The sequence below is a fragment of the Pimephales promelas genome, chromosome 2, assembly GCF_988280905.1.
Source record: "Pimephales promelas chromosome 2, fPimPro1.hap1.1, whole genome shotgun sequence".
Lineage (NCBI taxonomy): Eukaryota > Metazoa > Chordata > Actinopteri > Cypriniformes > Leuciscidae > Pimephales > Pimephales promelas.
This window is the reverse complement of record NC_142770.1, coordinates 7,398,314-7,419,015: the sequence shown is the minus strand read 5'-3', so window position 1 is coordinate 7,419,015 and position 20,702 is coordinate 7,398,314. Positions and strand designations below refer to the sequence as shown.

General features: G+C 39.8%; 2 protein-coding genes across 2 annotated transcripts in view; both read left to right on the top strand.

Annotated features, from left to right (window-relative positions):
• The window catches only part of tspan7 (tetraspanin 7), a 32,102-nt gene extending 29,310 nt beyond the window's left edge, over positions 1-2,792 (top strand). Inside the window, exon 8 of the mRNA XM_039682256.2 lies at positions 605-2,792. The gene's annotated coding sequence lies outside the window, so the exon portion shown is untranslated. The remainder of the gene's footprint in view (positions 1-604) is intronic.
• Positions 2,793-4,236: 1,444 nt separating this feature from the next.
• Positions 4,237-6,050, top strand: mid1ip1b (MID1 interacting protein 1b). Its single transcript, XM_039682981.2, has 2 exons — positions 4,237-4,395; positions 4,729-6,050. Exon 2 carries the CDS (start codon positions 5,009-5,011, stop codon positions 5,447-5,449), a length of 441 nt encoding a protein of 146 aa, XP_039538915.1. The 5' UTR covers positions 4,237-4,395; positions 4,729-5,008; the 3' UTR covers positions 5,450-6,050.
• Positions 6,051-20,702: the final 14,652 nt, after the last annotated feature.

Sequence of the window (20,702 nt, the reverse complement as noted above, 5' to 3'; positions counted from 1 at the left end):
AACACAAACTTTTATTTTGGATTAATCGCGATTAATCGCTTGACAGCCCTAATAAAAATACAAATATCAGACAAAGTATTTAATATTAAATACAATATTTTCAGTATGTGTTTTCCTAGAAGGCAGCCTATTTTGGCATTCTTGTCATGCATAGGCAAGAATATAATATATGAAATGATGAAAATAATGAAAATATTTAATGAAATATAGAATTTCAATAATAATTTAAATAAATATTTTAAATGGTTAAAATTGTGAAAATATTTGATTAAACACATATTAAATATATTAATATATTATTATATTAATTAAATATTAAATATATTTGGAATATATTTTTTAAACATTTATAATTAAAATTATTTTGTTGAATTGCATCAAAATGTGTTTTGTAAATGAACTTGACTATGCCTGTCTAAATATGTGAAGTGGAAAAGGAGATTTTAGAACGAAGGGAAGAGATTTTCAGTGAATAGATTTTCAATAAAGTGTAAAAAAATTGTAAATATCACTTTTTGGTGACTGTGGGCACTATGAACGCTGCTGTGAAAAACTGCACGGAGATTCTTGGAAATGTTTAAACCTCTTTTTCCCGGTTCTACAGGCGCCGAAGACTTATGACACCTTGGAAAGGGAAAGCAACCCGAAAAATGCTAGCACACTCCATTCTTTCTCATCTGTTTTATATTCTCTCTCTGCTTTTATCTTTCATTCTGTCTTTCCTGCCTTCTTTTTCCTCCCTTCCGTCATTCCTTAACTGCAGTTGTGCCATGATGACCAAAGCCTCTCCCTTGGAAACGTCAACGTTAGCAAGGAAAAGGAAATGGTTTTAAGACGCGCTCCTGTATTTTACTTTACTGTACAAAAACCTTGCATGCGAAAACCATCACACACTACAACTACTTCTGTAACACCACGTCCTAACCTCTCGCAATCGATATCTCAATCCCTCTCTGGCTGTGTTTCAAATATGTTCAGATTAGCTGTGATTTTGTCAATTTGCACAGAATTTTCTATTTCAGACAGAGAAAAACGCGACTTAAGTGATTTGTTAGTTATTTATCAAATTTTTTTCTTAGCTATATTCCATTTTGCTTAGTTTGCACTTGGTAGCTCCGCCCACAGTGAAATCTCATTGGTCCAGATAGCTGTGTATGTTCTGATTGGCTATTTTGTGGCTTTGCGCAGTATTTTTACTCAGTGTTGGCATAGCAATTACTTTCCATTCAAAACTTTGCACACTTGGCTAGGGCATGGTGTTACTTGACCCCTAAAAAGTGACTTCAATGCAGATTTGTTAGTTACGTACTGTTTAAGGAGGAAAAACTTTTAAAAAAGAAAAAAAATTATTGTTGTTGTTGCTGTTGTAAAATCTTTGGCAAAGGGGTTTATCTCATAAATTGCTTCTTTTTTTTGTCTTTTATGATTTGGATTAATTATTTTTTGCTCCACTTCTCAACGCCAGGTTGAAAGTGACTCGACATAATCATGTACAGTCAATTTTGTCTTGTTGTGAAAGCCAAAAACAAGCAATTTTCTGCCACATCCAGTTCAAACTGGAGTGTGAACATCACAACTAGTGGTTTTACAAGCAGATATTTCAGAGTAGTAACTAAACACTCAAATTCCACCGTTTATGGATTGTAGTTACAGTTTTACACCATATCTACCTTGTGACACACTGTTTGATTTATTTTGTGGTGTTTTTCTGTAAGAATGTAATCACACAGAGCGTCTCTTTCAGCATTGAGGATGTTCTTGCTTTGAAGCTCAGAGAATTTTCAGTTATTTTCAAGTAATATTTGCATGAGAAATATGAAAGAATTTTGGAATGACAAATTATATTTCTAAGGATGCTATATTGTTTGAAAACAATTCAAATGTTATACTATATATATATATATATATATATATATATATATTACTCACTATAAACAATCACAACGAGATGGAGCCCCTAGAAGGGACATGGTGATGGATATATATATATATATATATAAATTGTTTAATGCTTTTACGTTCACTCGCAAAACTTTTGAGAAAATGCAAAATCATTGAAATATTTTTCCGCCACCATGTCCCTTTAGGGGCTCCGTACAACCAGATCACAGACAACTGGAAAAAAAGTACAAAGTAAAAGAAAATGGTCACGGTAGAGTGATTATGCTGGCAGGAGAACAGCTCTTAAAAACAGATGTCTAGTTACGCTGGAGAAATTTGATTTACAGCTCTATCAAGAGGAATAAATGCAGATTTTCTGGAGGTCTGAGTCAAAGGAATTCCAGAATCATCACTATCATCAAATGAGCCAGGCTTTAGTGACCTCTGTTGTTTATTTATTGTTTATTTATTTACATTCGTGGTAGAAATCGCTGCAGTCTTTGGCTTTCTTTAATTTCGAATCGTTCTGTGAAGTATTCCATATTTACGCGTGTCAATGTGCATCTGTCATTTTTTATTTAATTTTGTGTTGCTGTTTTGTATGGTTTTCTCATTGATCATTAATTTTATTATCACACAGACTTATAAATATTATTAATATGTTAACAATCATTTCTGCAGCTGCCCCATGTGTTGATGGGTCATTAAGTATTAGAGTCCAGAATTCATAGTCTGAAAACACGTGATGAACTACACACATCTTCAAATAGACGAGCGGAGTAATACTATATACTTTGTATAATAAAAATAAAACTTTTTAAAATGCACCACCAGCTAGCATGCCAACAAAATGTACGTTGATATTGTAAACTACCGTGATCTCTATGAATAAAAATGGTTCTTCGTCGTTACCAGCTTCTATTTTGTCGTTATTTGAAATGTGTGTGTATTGTTTGAACTAGATGGATGGATTCCCGTGGGATCATGTCGTGTGAAAGCTTGTTTTATTGTTTGTTACTCCCTTCCTGACCGCTAGATGGCACCACGATGTTGTTGAAAAACGTAACGACAGGAGACCTCCGTGAACGGGGAAAGCCCATGCAAACATGGATCTTGGTGCAGATATGTGTCATCTGAGGACTCTGAGATCATCAGCAGATGTTATAGTCGCCCCCCCCCCCCCCCCCCCTAAAGTTTTTAAACACTTTAAGGAATAGTTTACTCAAAAATTAAAATTCAGTCATCATTTAGCCTACTCGCTCTCAAGTTGTTCCAAACCTGAATGCGCGCTTCTTTCTTCTGCTGAACACAAAAGAAGATATTTTGAAGAATGTGGATAACCAAACAGTTGATGGACCACATTGACTTTCAACGTGAAGGTGAGTAAATGATTACAGAATTTTCATTTTTGGGTGAACGATCCCTTTAAGTCCCACTATCTAATGTCCGAAAGTGACATTGGTGACTGAACGTTCTGCACTAACATTTCAATAGCCTGTTTTAATCTCATTTTGAACAGTCTATCTATTGTTTTATCACTTAAAACCCAAACAAACTTTTTGTGACGTTTGTACCATATCTTTCTGTACAATAAATTCCACTTGTTTCCTTGATATTATTACACAAAACAATGACTGAAAAAGTGTGCAAATACTTTTTGGTGCCGCTGTATGTAGATCTGCCTTTGATTTTTGACTTTCACCCTTTCCCCAAATGTCATATTATTAGCACATATTAGGCATAATAGCCTATTTGCAAGTTCGCATTTGGATAATTCCACTGATCAGTTTGCATTCAGTCTCCTCAGAAATAACCTTAGCACGTACAAATGAAGTATATGATCGTGTATTTTGTATAGAAGTATAGACTGTGTATTTTGGTCTCTAAAAAGTACCTTTAAATGGCTTTTATCTTTTATAAAAAACGCCTTTCTAATGATGTGAGGAGACGGCAAAGTATTTCCCCCCCCCCCCCGAAAGTTTATGACTGTTTCTGTAGGCTATTCTTTTTGGCATATAAAGCCATACTATTTGGCCTGTTCTATATAAACCGTGTTTTGGATTTAAAAAACTCCGAAGTGAAAATAAATCGATAGAATAACAGTTTTTGGCACTAACGAGTAGTAAGGTAGGCTACTTTCATCAGTCCGGTACTTCCCTCGTACACTACACTACACTACACTACACTATCCCTTTCTTCCAAACTGTCGTGTCTTTGACCGTGAGCTGCAGGCTTGGCACGTTGCCGGATTCCCTTTCTTCCCTGTGATTGGCTGCTGACAGTCGCCGTCCTCCTGGATGAACTAAGCAACTGGCTTCTAATTGGACTAGAGCGGCTGAGCGGTTGTGGGCTGATGCTTCGTCTCATGAATATTCATAAGCGCCAGAGAGCTACATGCGGCCTCACCCTCGGTCGGTTGGTAGACGAGTCTATTATCTTTCAGCGACTTTATCGCCGGTTTCCTTGGACTTTGCCGGACCTTTTCGATTCAAGAGAGGATAAATATCAGCAAAGGTGGGTATTTAGAAGCCTATATGATTTGTTAGACTTGATAGATTGACGCTTAGTTTGCCGGCCGGCTTTTTCCTCAGGAAATAAAGGAGTGGTAGGAAGCGAGTATCACGTTCAGAATTAGCGTTTTTAAATACAAATTTAAAGTTGAGCAGGTTTAGTTTTACTAAATACTTAAAATAATTGAACCGTTTCATCTCAAATATTATAGAAAGATTAAGTATTATTTATATATCTTGCTTTCTCTCCCAATTTTTTATTTTCACACTGATATTCTATTTTGATTATGTAATATTGTGTGCATCAACCCCTAATCTTTCACGCATGTTATTTCAGGTCACATTATCCTGTTACAACCTGGTTACACGCTTGATTGACGTGTGGAAGCCACACCCTTGCTTTAAATCCACCTGCGCTTTCAAAAACGAATTCATCTGAAGCGCACAAGGGATCTGAGCACTCCCAGGACAAGAATAATAGCGGATAAACCCTCTATTAGATCTACCTGAACCGTCCAGCCCAAGAATAACTACATCTGCTGCTTTTTATATTGTCTACACAGAGCCTTAAAGCCTTGTTCTGCATTTAAACCCTTCAGGTCAAGAGGACAGCAAAGATGATGCAAATCTGCGACTCCTACAACCAAAAAAACTCTCTCTTCAATTCCATGAACCGGTTTATTGGTGCCGTGAACAACATGGACCAGACGGTCATGGTGCCAAGTTTGCTGAGGGACGTCCCGTTGGACCAGGACGAGGAGAAAGAGGTGAACACCTTCCAGGATGGAGACATGTACGGCTCTTATGTGCTCCTCAAATCAATTAGGAACGATATCGAGTGGGGCGTGCTTCAAGCCGACGAGAGGCGCAAGGACAAGCACGGGGTGACAACATCCCTGGAAGTGTCTCGCATCGAACCAAACGATGAGGACTTGGAAAAGCTGTTTCATTATCATCTCACTGGACTGCACACCGTACTGTCGAAGCTCACCCGAAAAGCGAACACTCTAACAAATAGGTACAAGAAGGAAATTGGTATAGGCGGCTGTGGGAATTGAAACCAACTAGAGTTGACTCCATTCATCGCCGGTGGACCGTAAAAAAAAGGTTCACAAGAGGGTGCAGCAGGGGTTGAATCCAAATGGGCCCCTGGTGGCTTCCGTGCATTTTTAATTCCCCGGATCGAAAAAAAAAAAAGACTTGTACCTGACGCCGGTTTACAAGCACCCTTAATTCCCCTGCTAACATCCCTTGATATTGTTTGCACAATCTTGGAAACAGGCTTCTGAAACTAAACACATTGTATTTAAATAAGCAAACATTTTGAAAAAAATATATGCAAAAGACATTTCATGGCCTGGTATGGTAGTTTTGGAGGTTGTATTAATGTAGAATAGATTATAACAGTTTAAAGCTGGGGGAGAGAATAAAAATGACTAATTATGTCTAAACCGCACATTTCTACGCTAAAGAGTGGCTGGTACTTTATCTTTTTATGGTGCTTAATTTATGATGGAATCGCATGATGGTCCGTACGGATGTTGACTGATTCCAGGAGATTACGTCACAGTTACTGTTGGTAATAGAACGAATGTTGTCATGTATTTTTTTTTTTCTATCACAAAGATGGTTCAGAAAATAAACGTTTTCTAAATGCAACTACTCTGCAAGTGTTTGATTTCTGAGTGAACTTACTTGTGACTCATTTCCTTCTTGGGTGTCCTTGCAAAATATCCCTTCACAGTATGCCAATAGTGTGGTGCTCAGTAAACACCGGCCTGTGTTGGTGCGCACAGCTGCTGCTGAGGTCCGCTGAGGGATCAGACACGTTAAATTAAGACCTGGCAACGTCTGAGAGAGCCGAGCACCTGCAGTGCATTTTTCCAGTTCGTACTGCTGAGTCACTGCTTGAGCTGCACTTAATGATGGACGTCTCTAAATCTAAGCTGCCCACGCTAGTTTAATACCTCGATTAAGAAAAAAGTCAAGGAATCTTAGCTGCAGTTTTCTACAGTCAATCCGTCGACATTTAAATGTATTAGTAAAGACAGACAGACTTTTTTGCCAACAAATAATCTATATTTGTCCCAAAAAGGGGGTTGATTTGTCTTAAAATGTTGAGTCAGCCAAATGTAATGCATACTAAAATCCTGTATGCTAATACAATAAGGTTTTTCCAAATCATATGGTAAACGTACTGTAATCAGGTAATCAGGATCTTTACACTGATAAAATGTAATGTAAAATGAAAACAGACAAGCACAAGACAAATTACACTGATAAAATGTCGCCGCCGTAAAGTGCAAACACAAAAAAGGACATATTTACATTAAAGGAGTTCACTTTTGAAAAAACTTTTGCTGATAATTTACTCACCCCCATGTCATCCAAGATGTCCATGTCTTTTTTTCGTCAGTCGAAAAGAAATTAACGTTTTTGATGAAAACATTCCAGCATTTTTCTCCATATTATGGACTTCAATGGGAACCAAACGGTTCAAGGTCCAAAAGACAGTTTCAGTGCAAACTGCAAACTGTTCAAAGGGCTTTAAACAATTCCAGACGATGTATAAGGGTCAAGCGAAACGATCGCTCATTTAAAAAAAATAAATAACAAAGTTTAAGTTTCATAAGCTAAAATGCTCGCCTTGCTCTGTACTGCGACGCGCGTTCGTGACTCTCCTGTTCGAACTCGTTCATCAAAATGGAACAAATCTTTTTTCCGTGTCAGTTCGTACGTTTCGTTCATTTTGTTGAACGAGTTCGAACAGTAGAGTCACAAACGTGCGTCACAGAACAGAGCAAGGCGAGCATTTGAGCTTATAAAACTTCAACTTTGTTATTTATTTATTTATTAAATGAGCGATCGTTTCGCTTGATAAAACATTTATTCATCGTTTGGAATCGGTTAAAGCATCGTGAGAGGGTATGTCATAGAGGCAAGGTATGTGTCATCTAGGTGGTTACAGCAATGGGGACTACAAACCAAGATGGCCACCTCATCCTGGACTACAGTTACCAGGTTCCTCAGCGGTGGGGACACAGCTGCTGTGAGTGAAGGAGAAAAGCTGTTAATGGGCTGAGAACAGAGAGAGACTGTCTGTTTTTGTTTGAGAAGCATAAAGTCAAGAGTTTTTGGTTATGGAGTGTTGAGTTGATCTATTAAACGAAACAGTGACTTGATCTCTGCCTGGACTCCAACTCACACTTTGATGATACCCTACGTCTCATGATGCCACAAGCCCTTTGAACAGTTTGCAGTTTGTACTGAAAGTGTCTTTTGGACCTTGAACTGTTTGGTTCCCACTGAAGTGCATTATATGGAGAAAAATGCTGGAATGTTTTCATCAAAAACGTTAATTTCTTTTCCACTGAAGAAAGAATGACATGGACATCTTGGATGACATGGGGGTGAGTAAATTATCAGCAAAAGTTTTTTCAAAAGTGAACTACTCCTTTAAAGTTTCGGACTCTAATGAGGTTTTGCTTAAAACTAATCGTTTCGTGAAAAACAACAACTGATTTTTCAAGTCTTTTCGGTTATGAAGATTGTGCATATAAACGCAAGTAAACTCACTTTCCTTGCTGGTATATCCTTAATATGACTCACTTTCCTTGCTGGTATGTCCTTAATATATCAATACATATTTCTGACATACTAGCTCACTGCTATCTTCCAAGTCCCAAAAACAAATGTATTGTTGGCCCAGAGGAATAGCAGTATATGGACTTTGCATTGCACAATTCCTCATAAACCCAATGTTCAGCTAAGCATCTCGTAGTATATTTTTGCGCTTTATCTTTGTTATCTAAGAGCCAAAACACCCTATAATTTGCTCTTTGCACATCAAGCATCTCAGTTGGGGTCAGACCAAACTGACCTTTAGTACTGATGGATCCATTATAGTGATAAAACATGAGACAGTAGATAAAGCAGATTTGAGGTGGGTATCAGATGTTTGTTTCTTCCTACTTTCCATTGTATTTCATGCCATATTCATAGTCTAATCCCTACTGGTTAACATTTTTCTCTTGTTTTCCTTTCCGCACCCTAATTAGGGATGCTGGGAGAGAACTATACAGGAAAGAAGGCCATCGGTTGGATTTGCTGATCTAGCGTTTCTCACCCTATGACTCCCACCTAGCTGATGTAAGACCAGCTCTTGGCGTGACATACTGAAACTTCAGGCAGTATATGATGGAGTTTTGGAGGACCCGTAAGACCAGTGCTGTAACACTGATATGAGGTATGAATGATGCAACGTGTCCTCTGGGTGCTCAAAAAGGGTTCTGGTATCAGGTGCAACCTAAAAACGCACACTGCTGTTTTTCTCTTGCCCAAAGTGCTTGTGGTGCAAAAACTCCAGAGGGGAAATTAGAATTCGTCATACCATTGATTTTACGCTATTTTAAAAAGTGACTCACTAGGTTCTGAAACCTAGTTTAGATGAGTAAAAGTGAGAAAGAAACTCGCAGGATAATGGAGAGGACGGATGCTGTCTTGCTAAGAGGGTTGTGTCTCGTTTCCGAGTGCAAGAAAATAGCCGTCTTATTACAGTCCCTCACTATTTGACGTCTCTCTCTGAGCTATTTCAGTGGCAGCTTGTCAGGTTCGTCCTCAGTGGTCTGGTTATCTGTTGCTGTCTGGGACTTCCCAGAATGCAAACTTTCAGAAACGCCGGGAAGGACATTCTAGTCCTCTAGTGACAATAACAAGAGAAGCTGTGCACCATTGTGGCCGAGGCAAACCATGTGGTGCTGGTCAAAAAGCAGCTGTTTCTCTGGAGACAAGATGACAAAATTCCTGCGAAACAAAATAAGATGGTGTGTTATTCGGTTAGGAAATTGGTTTAAAGGAAAGTCAATTTAATAAGTTGGACTCGGAGACAAAAATTGAAAACATCCTCCAAAGGCTTTTGTCGGAATACATATGTTTAAATGATTATTTTGTTGAAAAATCATTCTTAACATCTGAGCTGATGTACACCACCTGTGAGTCGAAGTATTTAGGTTACGGTAGAGTTCTGCAAATTAAGCGTGACGAACAGAACGGCAATTCAACCGTAATTAAAACGTATAAATGGCTCAGTTATACTGTAAATCATCTTGCCAAGGTGATTATTTTTACAACCGCAGATTTAAGGCTATCAGTGCGTCATGGAAATCTCGCTTATGTGAGCATTAACACAGGATTGTATGATATGTTAGGAGGTGTAAATTTTCATCATAATTAGCCTGTGCGCTTTATTGGTGCCAGATTCAGTTCACAAACTCTTACTTTTTATTCAATCCCAGAATGCAACACCACAGACGATGGGTCTATTGCAGTAATGCATCGTCTAAATGTTTTATTTAGTGATATATTCACCTTATTATGATTAGTACACTCAAAAATATGTTGGGAAATGTTGTGTATTTTAACGTTTAGCCTGCCCGGTGGACTTTCATTGTACGTGTATTACTTTAAATGATTTGTACTTGTTTTAATAAACTGAAAGGCAAGATTGTTTTCCGAGATTGAGCTTATGTCACAGAGCTTTACTTGTATTGAAACCAGAGCATTCATTGAAAAATGAAGTTCTTTATTATTCATTATGACCCAACATGATTTTGATGTTTCATTTGAGGGCGACACCATAGGAACAAAAACAATGAGTTATTAAAGCGTAACAAAAACAGTTCCACAAAACGTTGAAGCGGAACTAGTTCCTTAAATGTGAAAACTAAGCAGTTCCTGTAGTAGGAAAGTTGATAGTTGATAAATTATTCAGATTAGCTTATTTGTTTCTTATGGAAGATTTCACCACAATTGAAAAGATAATTGTGACTTTTTTTTTCTCGCAATTGAGAGTTTTTTTCTCAACTGCGAGAAAAAAGTCAGAATTGCGAGAAAAGAAGTCAGAATTACTTAAAAAAAGTTTGAATTGCAAGTAATAAAGTCCAATTCTAAGGAAAAACTGACTTTTTTTTCTCAGAATTCACCACAATTGAAAAGATAATTGTGAATTTTTTTCTTGCAATTGCGAGTTTTTTCTCGCAGTTGAGAAAAAACTCGCAATTGCAAGAAAAGAAGTCAGAATTACTAAAAAAAGTTTGAATTGCAAGTAATAAAGTCCAATTCTAAGGAAAAACTGACTTTTTTTCTCAGAATTCACCACAATTGAAAAGATAATTGTGAATTTTTTTCTTGCAATTGCGAGTTTTTTCTCAACTGCGAGAAAAAAGTCAGAATTGCGAGAAAAGAAGTCAGAATTACTAAAAAAAGTTTGAATTGCAAGTAATAAAGTCCAATTCTAAGGGAAAGCTAACTTTTTTTCTTCTCAGAATTCCAAAAATATTTCTCGCAACTCGCAGTTGCGTCATTATATCTCGCAATTTGGACATTATAACTCACAATTGCAAGTTTATATCACGCAATTCTAAATTTATAACAATTGTGAGAAAAAAGTCGCAATTACCTGTCATATTTTTTATTCAGTGGCGGAAACTCTTCAAAGTAGTATGAATGTGCCCGAAGCCAAATAATTCTACGGAGTTATGATAAGACAAAATTGCAACATGGAAGAAAGAAATATATATTTACAATGCTTTTGCGTTCTCTTGCAGTTATATAGCTGGGTAATTATATTGTATATAATTTGCGCGCATCAGGGCATTTGCACGCAATTTTTGCACTTTTTGACATTGTTTTTTCAATGTGCGCTCACTTTTTGCTTTTTCTTTCGAATTTGCGATTACGCGTACTCTGTGTATAGGGATCGTCCTGTGAGTCATCACCCCTTACTACCTTCACGTAATAAGTGAAATCTGTAATGTAACCGATTACCGCAGCAAGCCTAACCATGTCCCGTTTAAGGGCTACGTAGAATGCGTTACTCATTTTCTGTGCCTTTACGAATTCAGATTTAGGTTTCGGCACATCCAAAATAGATTGTTTTCCGAATATCTAAAAAGTTCTTTGAGCCTGTTCAATCCATTTTTGCTAACTGAAACCTTTATTTCTAAAACCTCGCCTCAGAATACATCTCGGATCTCCTGGGAAAAGCAGAATATGATCTGTTCAGGCCTGCACACTGCTCAGGTTCCCCGCCATTGTAATTTTAGTTACTGAAATAAGTGGCTGCCAGATGCCCTCCAGTGCCGATCTGAGGTCAGGTTTTGCTAGATCTGCACGCGGTTGTTGAATACAGGAAAGCTGACCCTGGATCAGTGCCCAAGGGCATCCTGTGCGCAACACGCCGTCATTTAGCCGTCAAAGGATTCCGCAGCGTTTCATCTTGAATGGCCCGCCATGATTACTTCCTTTCCATTAAAATAGACCCTCTCTGCCTTCCTGCCATTTTTTTCCTCAAGCATCCTCTCCACCTTTTTGAAAATTCGCCCCAAAATTATTAATGATTCCGATATATTTTCCATGCGAGCATTGCTGATTTGCATGACTCACAGCGGAGAGAGTAAGCAGAGAGTGGGAAAGTGGGTAATGAGGGAAGGAAAGAGGAAAAAAGAGGAATGCAAAGACAAGACGGCAGGGAGGTGGGCGGCCGCGGAGACCAGGGACTCGTAATTGCCTTCTGCAGCGAGACTGCAAGATGAGGAGAGAGAGAGAGAAAGAGAGAGCGAGCGAGACAACGCTTTGAAATTTCATCTCAGGGCTCAGGGCCATCAAAGTCTGTAGGGTGTTGAGGCCGCCGCGTTCGACAATTCCCTCTACTTGTTTCTCGCTCTCTCGCCGTCCTGGCGGTGACAACGTGAGGCAGCTATTCTCCGGTGTCTTCGTCGTCTGTCAGTGAAGCCGTTGATAAGAGCAGAGAGCCCAACGCTAAGAGAGTTAGACGGCCAGGCAGGCGGCAGCCGATAAACGAGGGTTGAAGGTCAGGAGAAGCTGTGTCATGCTCTTAAACTCTGCGGACACCCTGAGCCGACAGGACGCTGTGACAAGATGTTGAGGCAGCGCAGACCGAATGATAAATGCTATGCTTTAGTTGGATTTCAATGGGAAAACGCACAGGTTTGTGGGCAAGATATAGTTCACTCACACAAACCACTCACATTGTGCTTCCCTGCACAATATCTACATTTTTATTCTGCTGAATTACAGAGAAAAAAAAAATTCTTTCCGAATTTCGAATTCAAAGTAAAGAACTCGAGACCCGCTGCCAGATGCGACAGCGATGTCCGAGTCATGAACAAACGTTTCAATTCCCAATGGTTCACCAATGGCACTGAATGACTCAAAAGTCATTTATGTGTAAGTAAATGACTGTCCATTTTTTGCTGAACTATCCCTTTAACAGTCCATTATATAGGCCTATACAACAAAGACCACATTCGTATTTTGCGGTTGTTCTCACTTGTTGGTTATTGTCAGTAACTTAAATTGATATTGAAAGTTGAATCTTTTGATAGTGTATGAATTTTTTAGTAAAAAAAAATCCACCGCGTATCCACTAATCTTCCTCATTGACTATGAATAATAGTCTAATTCACAATATTTTCAGCTATAGACGAATCCGGCGAAACTACCGGAAGTAAGCGGGCGCCATTACTGAGCTGTTGCTGGGTAGCGTTGCGCCATTGCCTCCTATTGTTTTAGTTGCAACTTGCGTCCAATGGGATAAACAGCCCGCGATTTACGACTGTCACTAACGTTACAACGTTACCCCTTGTATAATGTCGAGTGGGTAAACAGTTTCATTATAAATTGTTTCAATGGTGGCAGTAAAATTTCAATTTTGAAGAGAAAACATTGTGAATACCCCGGGTTGACTGCCCCTGTCTGGTGCCGTACGGTTTACACAGATTTCCTGGGCGAGTACAAGACGCGGACATTCGCGTATAATAACAATTATTTAATGACATAATGGAAAAAAATTTAATAAATATGTGATATAGTGATCAGCAAAATCTCCTCTCTTGCTATTTTTTCTATTCAATTAACATGCTATGGTCATTAAATGGCTTTCCTGAGCTAAATGTAAAGTTATGTGACATAATTGTTCTCCTGCTGTTATATTGACCTCTTTCCATGGTTTAAAAACACTAATTGGTCGATATTATGTATACTTTCTAGCTGTAACGTTACCTTACCCTTGCCCATTGCAATTTGAAAATGAGATAAATAATGGACACAAAGGAAAAACATGAATTGGTTTATTTGATTTCATTCATTTATTTATTTATATTGTTGCCAAATGGTCAGATCTTTTTTATAGTTTCCTCGTTAACAAACGTTAGCCTAGCTATCTTGCCAACTTGCCAAGCTATTTTCATAAATAATCTGTAAGATCGTTTGTACCTTCATCTGTGACTGGAGGCCACTGTCTATTATCATCAACCCAACAAGTCATTCTGCCTGGCTGTAGCTGTCATCGAGGGTGCGTTCGCGTTATCACCGAGGTTTGTTTACCGGTGCACATGTCTATGCCGGTGTAACAGCTCAGTAATGGCGTCGCCACAAGATGGCAGCCTACACAGAACGCTCTTCGGATTCGTCTATAGACCTTATGTAGCCCCGCCCCTTTTCAGCGTTGGCTCGTTGTCTTTTTGGTCTATTTTCACACCGATCTTGCATAGGTATGAATGAACTGCTCGTAAAAAATTTCCCGGTCGACATTTGTTAAGACATCTGCTTATGATAAACATTACAATGCTCATGATAACTTTTTGTTAACTCTACAATAAGTAAATCCACTTCACCAGCTAATTACTCCTCGACAGCGATGCCATAGAAATATAGACGAATCCGACGAGCGTTCTTGTGTAGGCTGCCATCTTGTGGCGACGCCATTACTGAGCTGTTACACCGGCATAGACATATGCACCGGTATGTAAACAAACCTCGGAGATAAGGTGATAACGCACCCTTGATGACAGCTACAGCCAGGCAGACTTGTTGGGTTGATGATGTTAGACAGCGGCCTCCAGTCACAGATGAAGGTACAAACGATCTTACAGATTATTTATGAAAATAGCTTGGCAAGCAAGCTAGGCTAACGTTTGCTACCGAGGAAACTAAAAAAGATCTGTCCATTTGGCAACAATAAACAAATGAAATCAAATAAACAATTTCATGTTTTTCATTTGTGTCCATTATTTATCTCATTTTTACATTGCAACGGGCATGGGTAAGGTAACGTTACAGCTAGAAAGTATACACAATATCGACCAACTACTGTTTTTAAACCATGGAAAGAGGTCAATATAACAGCAGGAGAACAATTATGTCACATAACGTTACATTTAGCTCAGGAAAGCCATTTAATGACCATAGCATGTAAATTGAATAGAAAAAATAACAAGAGAGGAGATTTTGCTGATCACTATATCACACATTTATTATATTTTTTTACTTATGTCATTAAATAATTGTTATTATACGCGAATGTCCGCGTCTTGTACTCGCCCAGGAAATCTGTGTAAACCGTACGGCTCCAGACAGGGGCAGTCGACCCGGGGTATTCACAGTGTTTTCTCTTCAAAATTGATATTTTACTGCCACCATTAAAACAATTTATAACGGAAACTGTTTACCCACTCAACATTATACAAGGGCTAACGTTGTAACGTTAGTGACAGTCGTAAATCACGGGCTGTTTATTCCAGTGGACGCAAGTTGCAACTAAAACAATAGAAGGCAATGGCGCAACGCTACCCAGCAACAGCTCAGTAATGGCGCCCGCTTACTTCCGGTAGTTTCGCCGGATTCGTCTATACCGAGCGACCGTAAAAACGGAAGTTCAAAGACGATATTCTAAAGATGACGGCGCCCACGTTTCTCTGGTGCATAAGGTAGGCTATAGGCTACTATTTAAACCTTTGATTTAGTAGTAGGCCCTAGCCAATAGGCTTATTTTAATCCGGTAAAAAAAATGAAAAGAAGTAGACTACTTTTAACAGAATAACATTTCATTTGGATGTAGGTAGCCTACTAGTACTTCACCTCCTAGCATAGGCCTGTTTAACTGGAATTTGTCCATGACTTTTTTTTTTCTGAAGGAAAGCTTTGGTCCAAATTAAAATGGGATATGTTTTGAGTAACTGGATTGTAGCTAAAATGCAGCAGTCAAATGGCTATCCTGTGGTAGACTACAGGACGTCATCTTGGGACAAGAACGATGTAAAGCGATTACAATCTTTGAATTTAATTTCCCTCTCTCTCTCTCTCTCTCTCTCTCTCTCTCTTTCTCTTGAACGCATATCTGTCACCCACCAATCAGCGGTCGTCCGTGTGGTCCTGGATCGTGGGGTTTTGCCCTTAATTTTCTGCGTAATTAAATTTTGATTACCCCTTTAGCTCTGCGAGCGGGGAATACTCCACAGCACACTCTGATTGCCGCCACACGCAGACTCATTACCGTTCCAGCGTGCGCGTGTGTGTGTGTGCGCCCGAGTCGGATCCCCGTGCTTTAGTTCCCCTGAGTTTTTTTTATACCTTGTTTATGAGGTTGGGTTGCTCTCATCAGCAGCATTAGCGGCTCGGAGCAGAGATGAATGGGATCGTCCTTGCTTGCGGACACACACAAACACGCACCCCGCCGCGATCTAATGCTTCATAGCTGACCTTTCTAGACGTCCTTGTTACGAGAGCGCGCACGTGGAGAGCCCGCAGACTGCTAAATAAACGGATATATTATTGTCTCGTGTGTGCATATTTTTTTTTTTTGAGTCTACATTAGTGCATTTAAGCCTATACCACATTTTTTTAAATACCAGTAAAGTAAATACTATAGTAATACCATGATATTCTGTGAAATTCTACATGGTTAACTTATTCTAGTATTCTCACATCATAAAAAAGCACTGTTGTTTTGACCATGGTTTTCAAATATTTACCCTGTATGGTAATACTATGGTATTCTTTAAATACTTTACCAATTAAGTGCTATGGTAAGGTATTCTGTGATATTTCCAAAAAAGACCATGGTACCATGTATACATCACTACATTCTCACCACAACAAAAAGTGCCTGTTATTACCAGTTTTTATTTATTTATTTATTTTAGACGGTTTCCAGATGGTAATCCAATGGTACTTTGATAGGCCTACCATACTCTTGTTGCATTTTGACACTCCAAACATTACCATGCAATACATTAACCAAATCTTAAAAGGGCCCATTTAGGGACAACTTCAAGTGTCAAACCAAATAATAGAAAGTATTGGTTTCTAAAAAAGTCAGAAATGTGTGTATTAGTGTTGTGTTGGTGGTATTAGCTATTGTAATTATAATTAGCTTAATGTGAAAACAATACAAGTCGATGGGCAGTCCCAGTGTAGACAGCTAGATAAATGTGTGTGTGTTTGTGTTAGATTGGGTTTCGCAGCCTCTGGCTGTGCTGAACCGCTGTGAAAATGAAGAACTGCTGTGATAAAATAACCGCTGCCCTTGCGGCTTTCTCTCCCTCTTTAACGCCTACGAAAGCATTCTGCTCTCGCACAGACTCTCAAAATGCGCTCTTTCTCCTCTCCTTCTCCTTTATAGCAGACGGGCCCATGCAAATGATTGGGCGAGCTGGACTCCCCCTGTCCCCTGTGTCTGGTTATTGATTGGTTAATGCAGGATGTCAGCGAGTCCGTTCGAGAGCGACGCCCTCTCTCTCCCCGACCATTTATCAGCACGCCATCAGCTCTCCGCGGAAGAGCAGCGCATCAGGATGAATGCTAATCAATTCAGAGGAGAGAGAGAGAGAGAGAGAGAAGAGGAGGGGGGTGCGAGATTAGATGAGAGGAGGAGAGATGATGTGAGTTGAGAGGCGGTCTGTCCTGGTTCTTAACCCTTCACCATGTCCTAACGTGACCTGCGTTTCCCACAGATGTCTCTGTATAGCTTAAATATTCCTCAAATGTTGATGTTTCAAAAATCTAATGGTGCTGTGGGACATTTATTACTCAGTCCCACTATGATAACAAATGCTAGAAAGTAAAAGAAAATGATTTCTCTTTTTGCTGTTTAATTAACCATTTTGTCCAAAACTTTAATTAAAGGGAGTTCACCCAAAAATTAGGCCTACTAGTTCATTGGAGTTCACCCTTTAATTACTAGTTCACCCAAAAATGAAAGTTGTCATAAATTCCTCACTGTCATGATGTTCCGAACCAGTAAGACCTTTGTTCATCTTCGGATCACAAATACAAATCTTTTTGACGAAATCTGACAGCTTTTTATCACTATACGCAACTGACAATTTGACGCTTCAAAAAGTTCATCAAAAAGAGATCGTAAAAGTAATCCATATGAATTGAGCAGTTTAATCTAAATTTTCTGAAGAGAATCGATCACTTTATAAATGATGAACTGATTTAATTTAGGCTTTTTTATCAGTGAACATAAACAGAAGCTCAACCGAACCTGCTTGATACGCGATAATACACCTCATTGGTTCTTGCGTACTGCGTAACATGAGAATGAACCTCATTGGTTCTTGCGGAAGCTCAAATGAACCTCAATAGTGTGTGTGTGGTTGAGTTAGCTGTAGGAGGCTGTTAGCGTACTAATCTGAGGGTATAGTGGATATAACGTCATGTCCGCTAATCTGGCCTGCGTGTGTGTGTGTGTGTATCTAGGTCAGATTCTTCCTACATTATCCCTGGAATGACACCAATCGGAGAGAGCCAGAGAGAGTGAGACAGAACAGGCAGAGAGGGAGAGAGACAGAAGAGAAATAGAAACGCTGAAAGAGACAGACAGACAGAGGAAGAGAGAGAGAGAGAATGAGAGAGACAGGCATAAACTGACACATAAATAAAGAGAAACGGAAATAACGACAAAGAGGATGATAGAAAAGCAGACAGGCAGAGAGGGAAGAGATAGAAAGAAAAAAAAACAGAGAGAGAGAGAGACAGGCTTACAGATTGACAAACTGAGAGACAGATAGCCAGAGAAACAAAAGGATAAAAACCAATAGAGACAGACAGACAGTGAGAGAGACAGGCCAAGAGCCACAAAATGAGAGACAGACAGGCATAGGCTGACAGAAGGACAATCTGAGAGAGAGACAGGAAGAGGCAGAGAAAGCTAAATATAAAGAGCCTGGCAGAGACAGACAGTGACAAAAAAAGAGAGAGACAGACAGGCATTTAAAAGTTGCAGAGGAGTTCTCTGTAAACACAGACTGCGAGTGCGGCAGGCACGTCTTTCCCTCTGCGTACCCCGGCAGTCGATAATAGATCATGTTATGTTGATCTCTCTGGTCGCCATGGTTACAGCGCAATAGTTAATAGCCCATTTGAGTGCACACACATGCTGTTATCAGAGCCGTGTGTGTGTGGGACGGTGTGCATATTTTCCTAGGTAATGTTGTGTGTTTGCGTAGTTAATGTGCGCTTCAAAATAGGGGTGCTCGTCATGTGAATTTATTTCCCTGTGTAATTCTGTTTAGCATTTAGCGCACAGGTGTATGTGTGTGTGCCGATCTTTTTGTTTTGCTTTCCCTCTCATTTGTTTTCACAACCAGCACTAACAGACGCGCATGTCCTTCGCCATGACAGCACGCGCAAATACTCGCACAGCTCAACAATAGCGAGGAAACAAACAAAGCAGCGGGGCAAAATGCACACAGACGATGACAAGCGACAATGGGCTCCAGAGTAACGTCAATCATCACTGATTGGTCGCATACACTCCTTTTAGAATACTATGTAATAAATATTTAAAGTCCCCGTGAAATCAAAATTGAACCTATTTACTTTGTTAGCGCATATTACTAGTCTTGTGGTGAACAATTAATCCGTGCAAGTTAATATATATTAAAAAAAATTTTTACCTTGGTAATCTTTAATCAAAATCTGAAAAGTTACTTCCGGTCTAGAACGGTTTCTTTTTCTGATGCGTAGGTTTCACAGTTTGGGTGGGGAAACGCTTAAGGCCAATTTATACTTCTGCGTAGGGTGCGCGCAGTAGGTACGGCGTAGCATACGCACAGACGCGTCCCATACCGCGTACCCTTCGCCGTCGCCTGACGCGCACCTCCTCAAAAATGTAACTACACGTCGCGACGACGCGGACCGCAAGATCGGTGATTGGTTGGCTTGGTAGCATCGCATTTCCTCCTACGCATTTCCGCACGTACCTTCTCACGCATTTCCACCACTGTCTATGATTTCCACAAGTTTCATCTCCTCCGAAGTCTTCTCTCATTTCTGCCTTTCAGTTTTAGTAATTTCACTAAAGTGAACTGTTTTTCCACCTTAATAAGCTCCAATTCCAACATGATCAGCTCTCTTTCACTCGTAGTAACCTAGCCGCGAGGAATCTAAACACAGTGGAACATTAAAACTCTCTGCCGCCAACTAGCGTTTCGGAGCAGTACTGCAGAGCAACCAAGACCTGAACGCAGAAGTATAAATGCTCACAACGGCGTCGCCTACGTGCGTAGCCAACGCCGTACACTACGGCGTACTCTCGACGCAGAAGTATAAATTGGCCTTTAACCACTCCCCGCAAACCGTTAAGCCTGTTTTATGCTTCTGCGTCGAATCGACGGCGTACCCCCGCAGACACCTATCCGTCGACGGCGCGAACCCCTCTCCAACCCCTCCGCCGTAGCTCGACGTGCACCTCCAAAAATTTGTAACTACGCGTCGAGGCGACGCAGACAGCAAGGGCTTTGATTGGTCAGATTAAACATAATTTCAGGAGTGTAGCTTTTCCGATCTCCTGTTATAGCGCTATTTTTAACATTTGCACCCTCGTTCTTTTAATTATAACACTCTTAAAGAAAGTAACGTTAAATAAAGAATTATTTAAAAATAAACTGTTTTTTATTTCATTGTTAATATGTCTATATTCTTTTCTTTCTTTCTCGCAATAAACTTCAATAAATCAACGTTTGTTTTGAAACACAGTTTGTTGTTTATTTTCAATAATGTTCAGTTACATCATTGATAATACAGTACTAACCAAGTCTGCCACGGGACACATTATCCTGCCATAGCACAGTTCCATGTGGAGACTGAAAAAATCATTCCGAACAGGTATCGTTATGGCAGCTCGGGTGGAACCTTTATTTTACTGTCTATGGGTGGAACGGGCCCTGGACATCCGTGTTGATTCTGTGGGGATAAAGTTTTGTGTCGTCTTGTTATTCAACCTCGACTCGATTAGCTCCAGCTGGCAGCAGCTGCAACAACATTATCTCTCTTTCGCTCGCGGCGCACGGAACCAAAGAGATTCGCGAACCCCCCTAGCGTTCTGGCGGCGAAATGCACCGCGAAGCACCACAACCTCACGCAGAAGTATAAAACGGCCACGACGCCGTAGTAGTGACGACGTAGCTACGCCGTGGAGTTGACGCAGAAGCATAATGAGGCCTT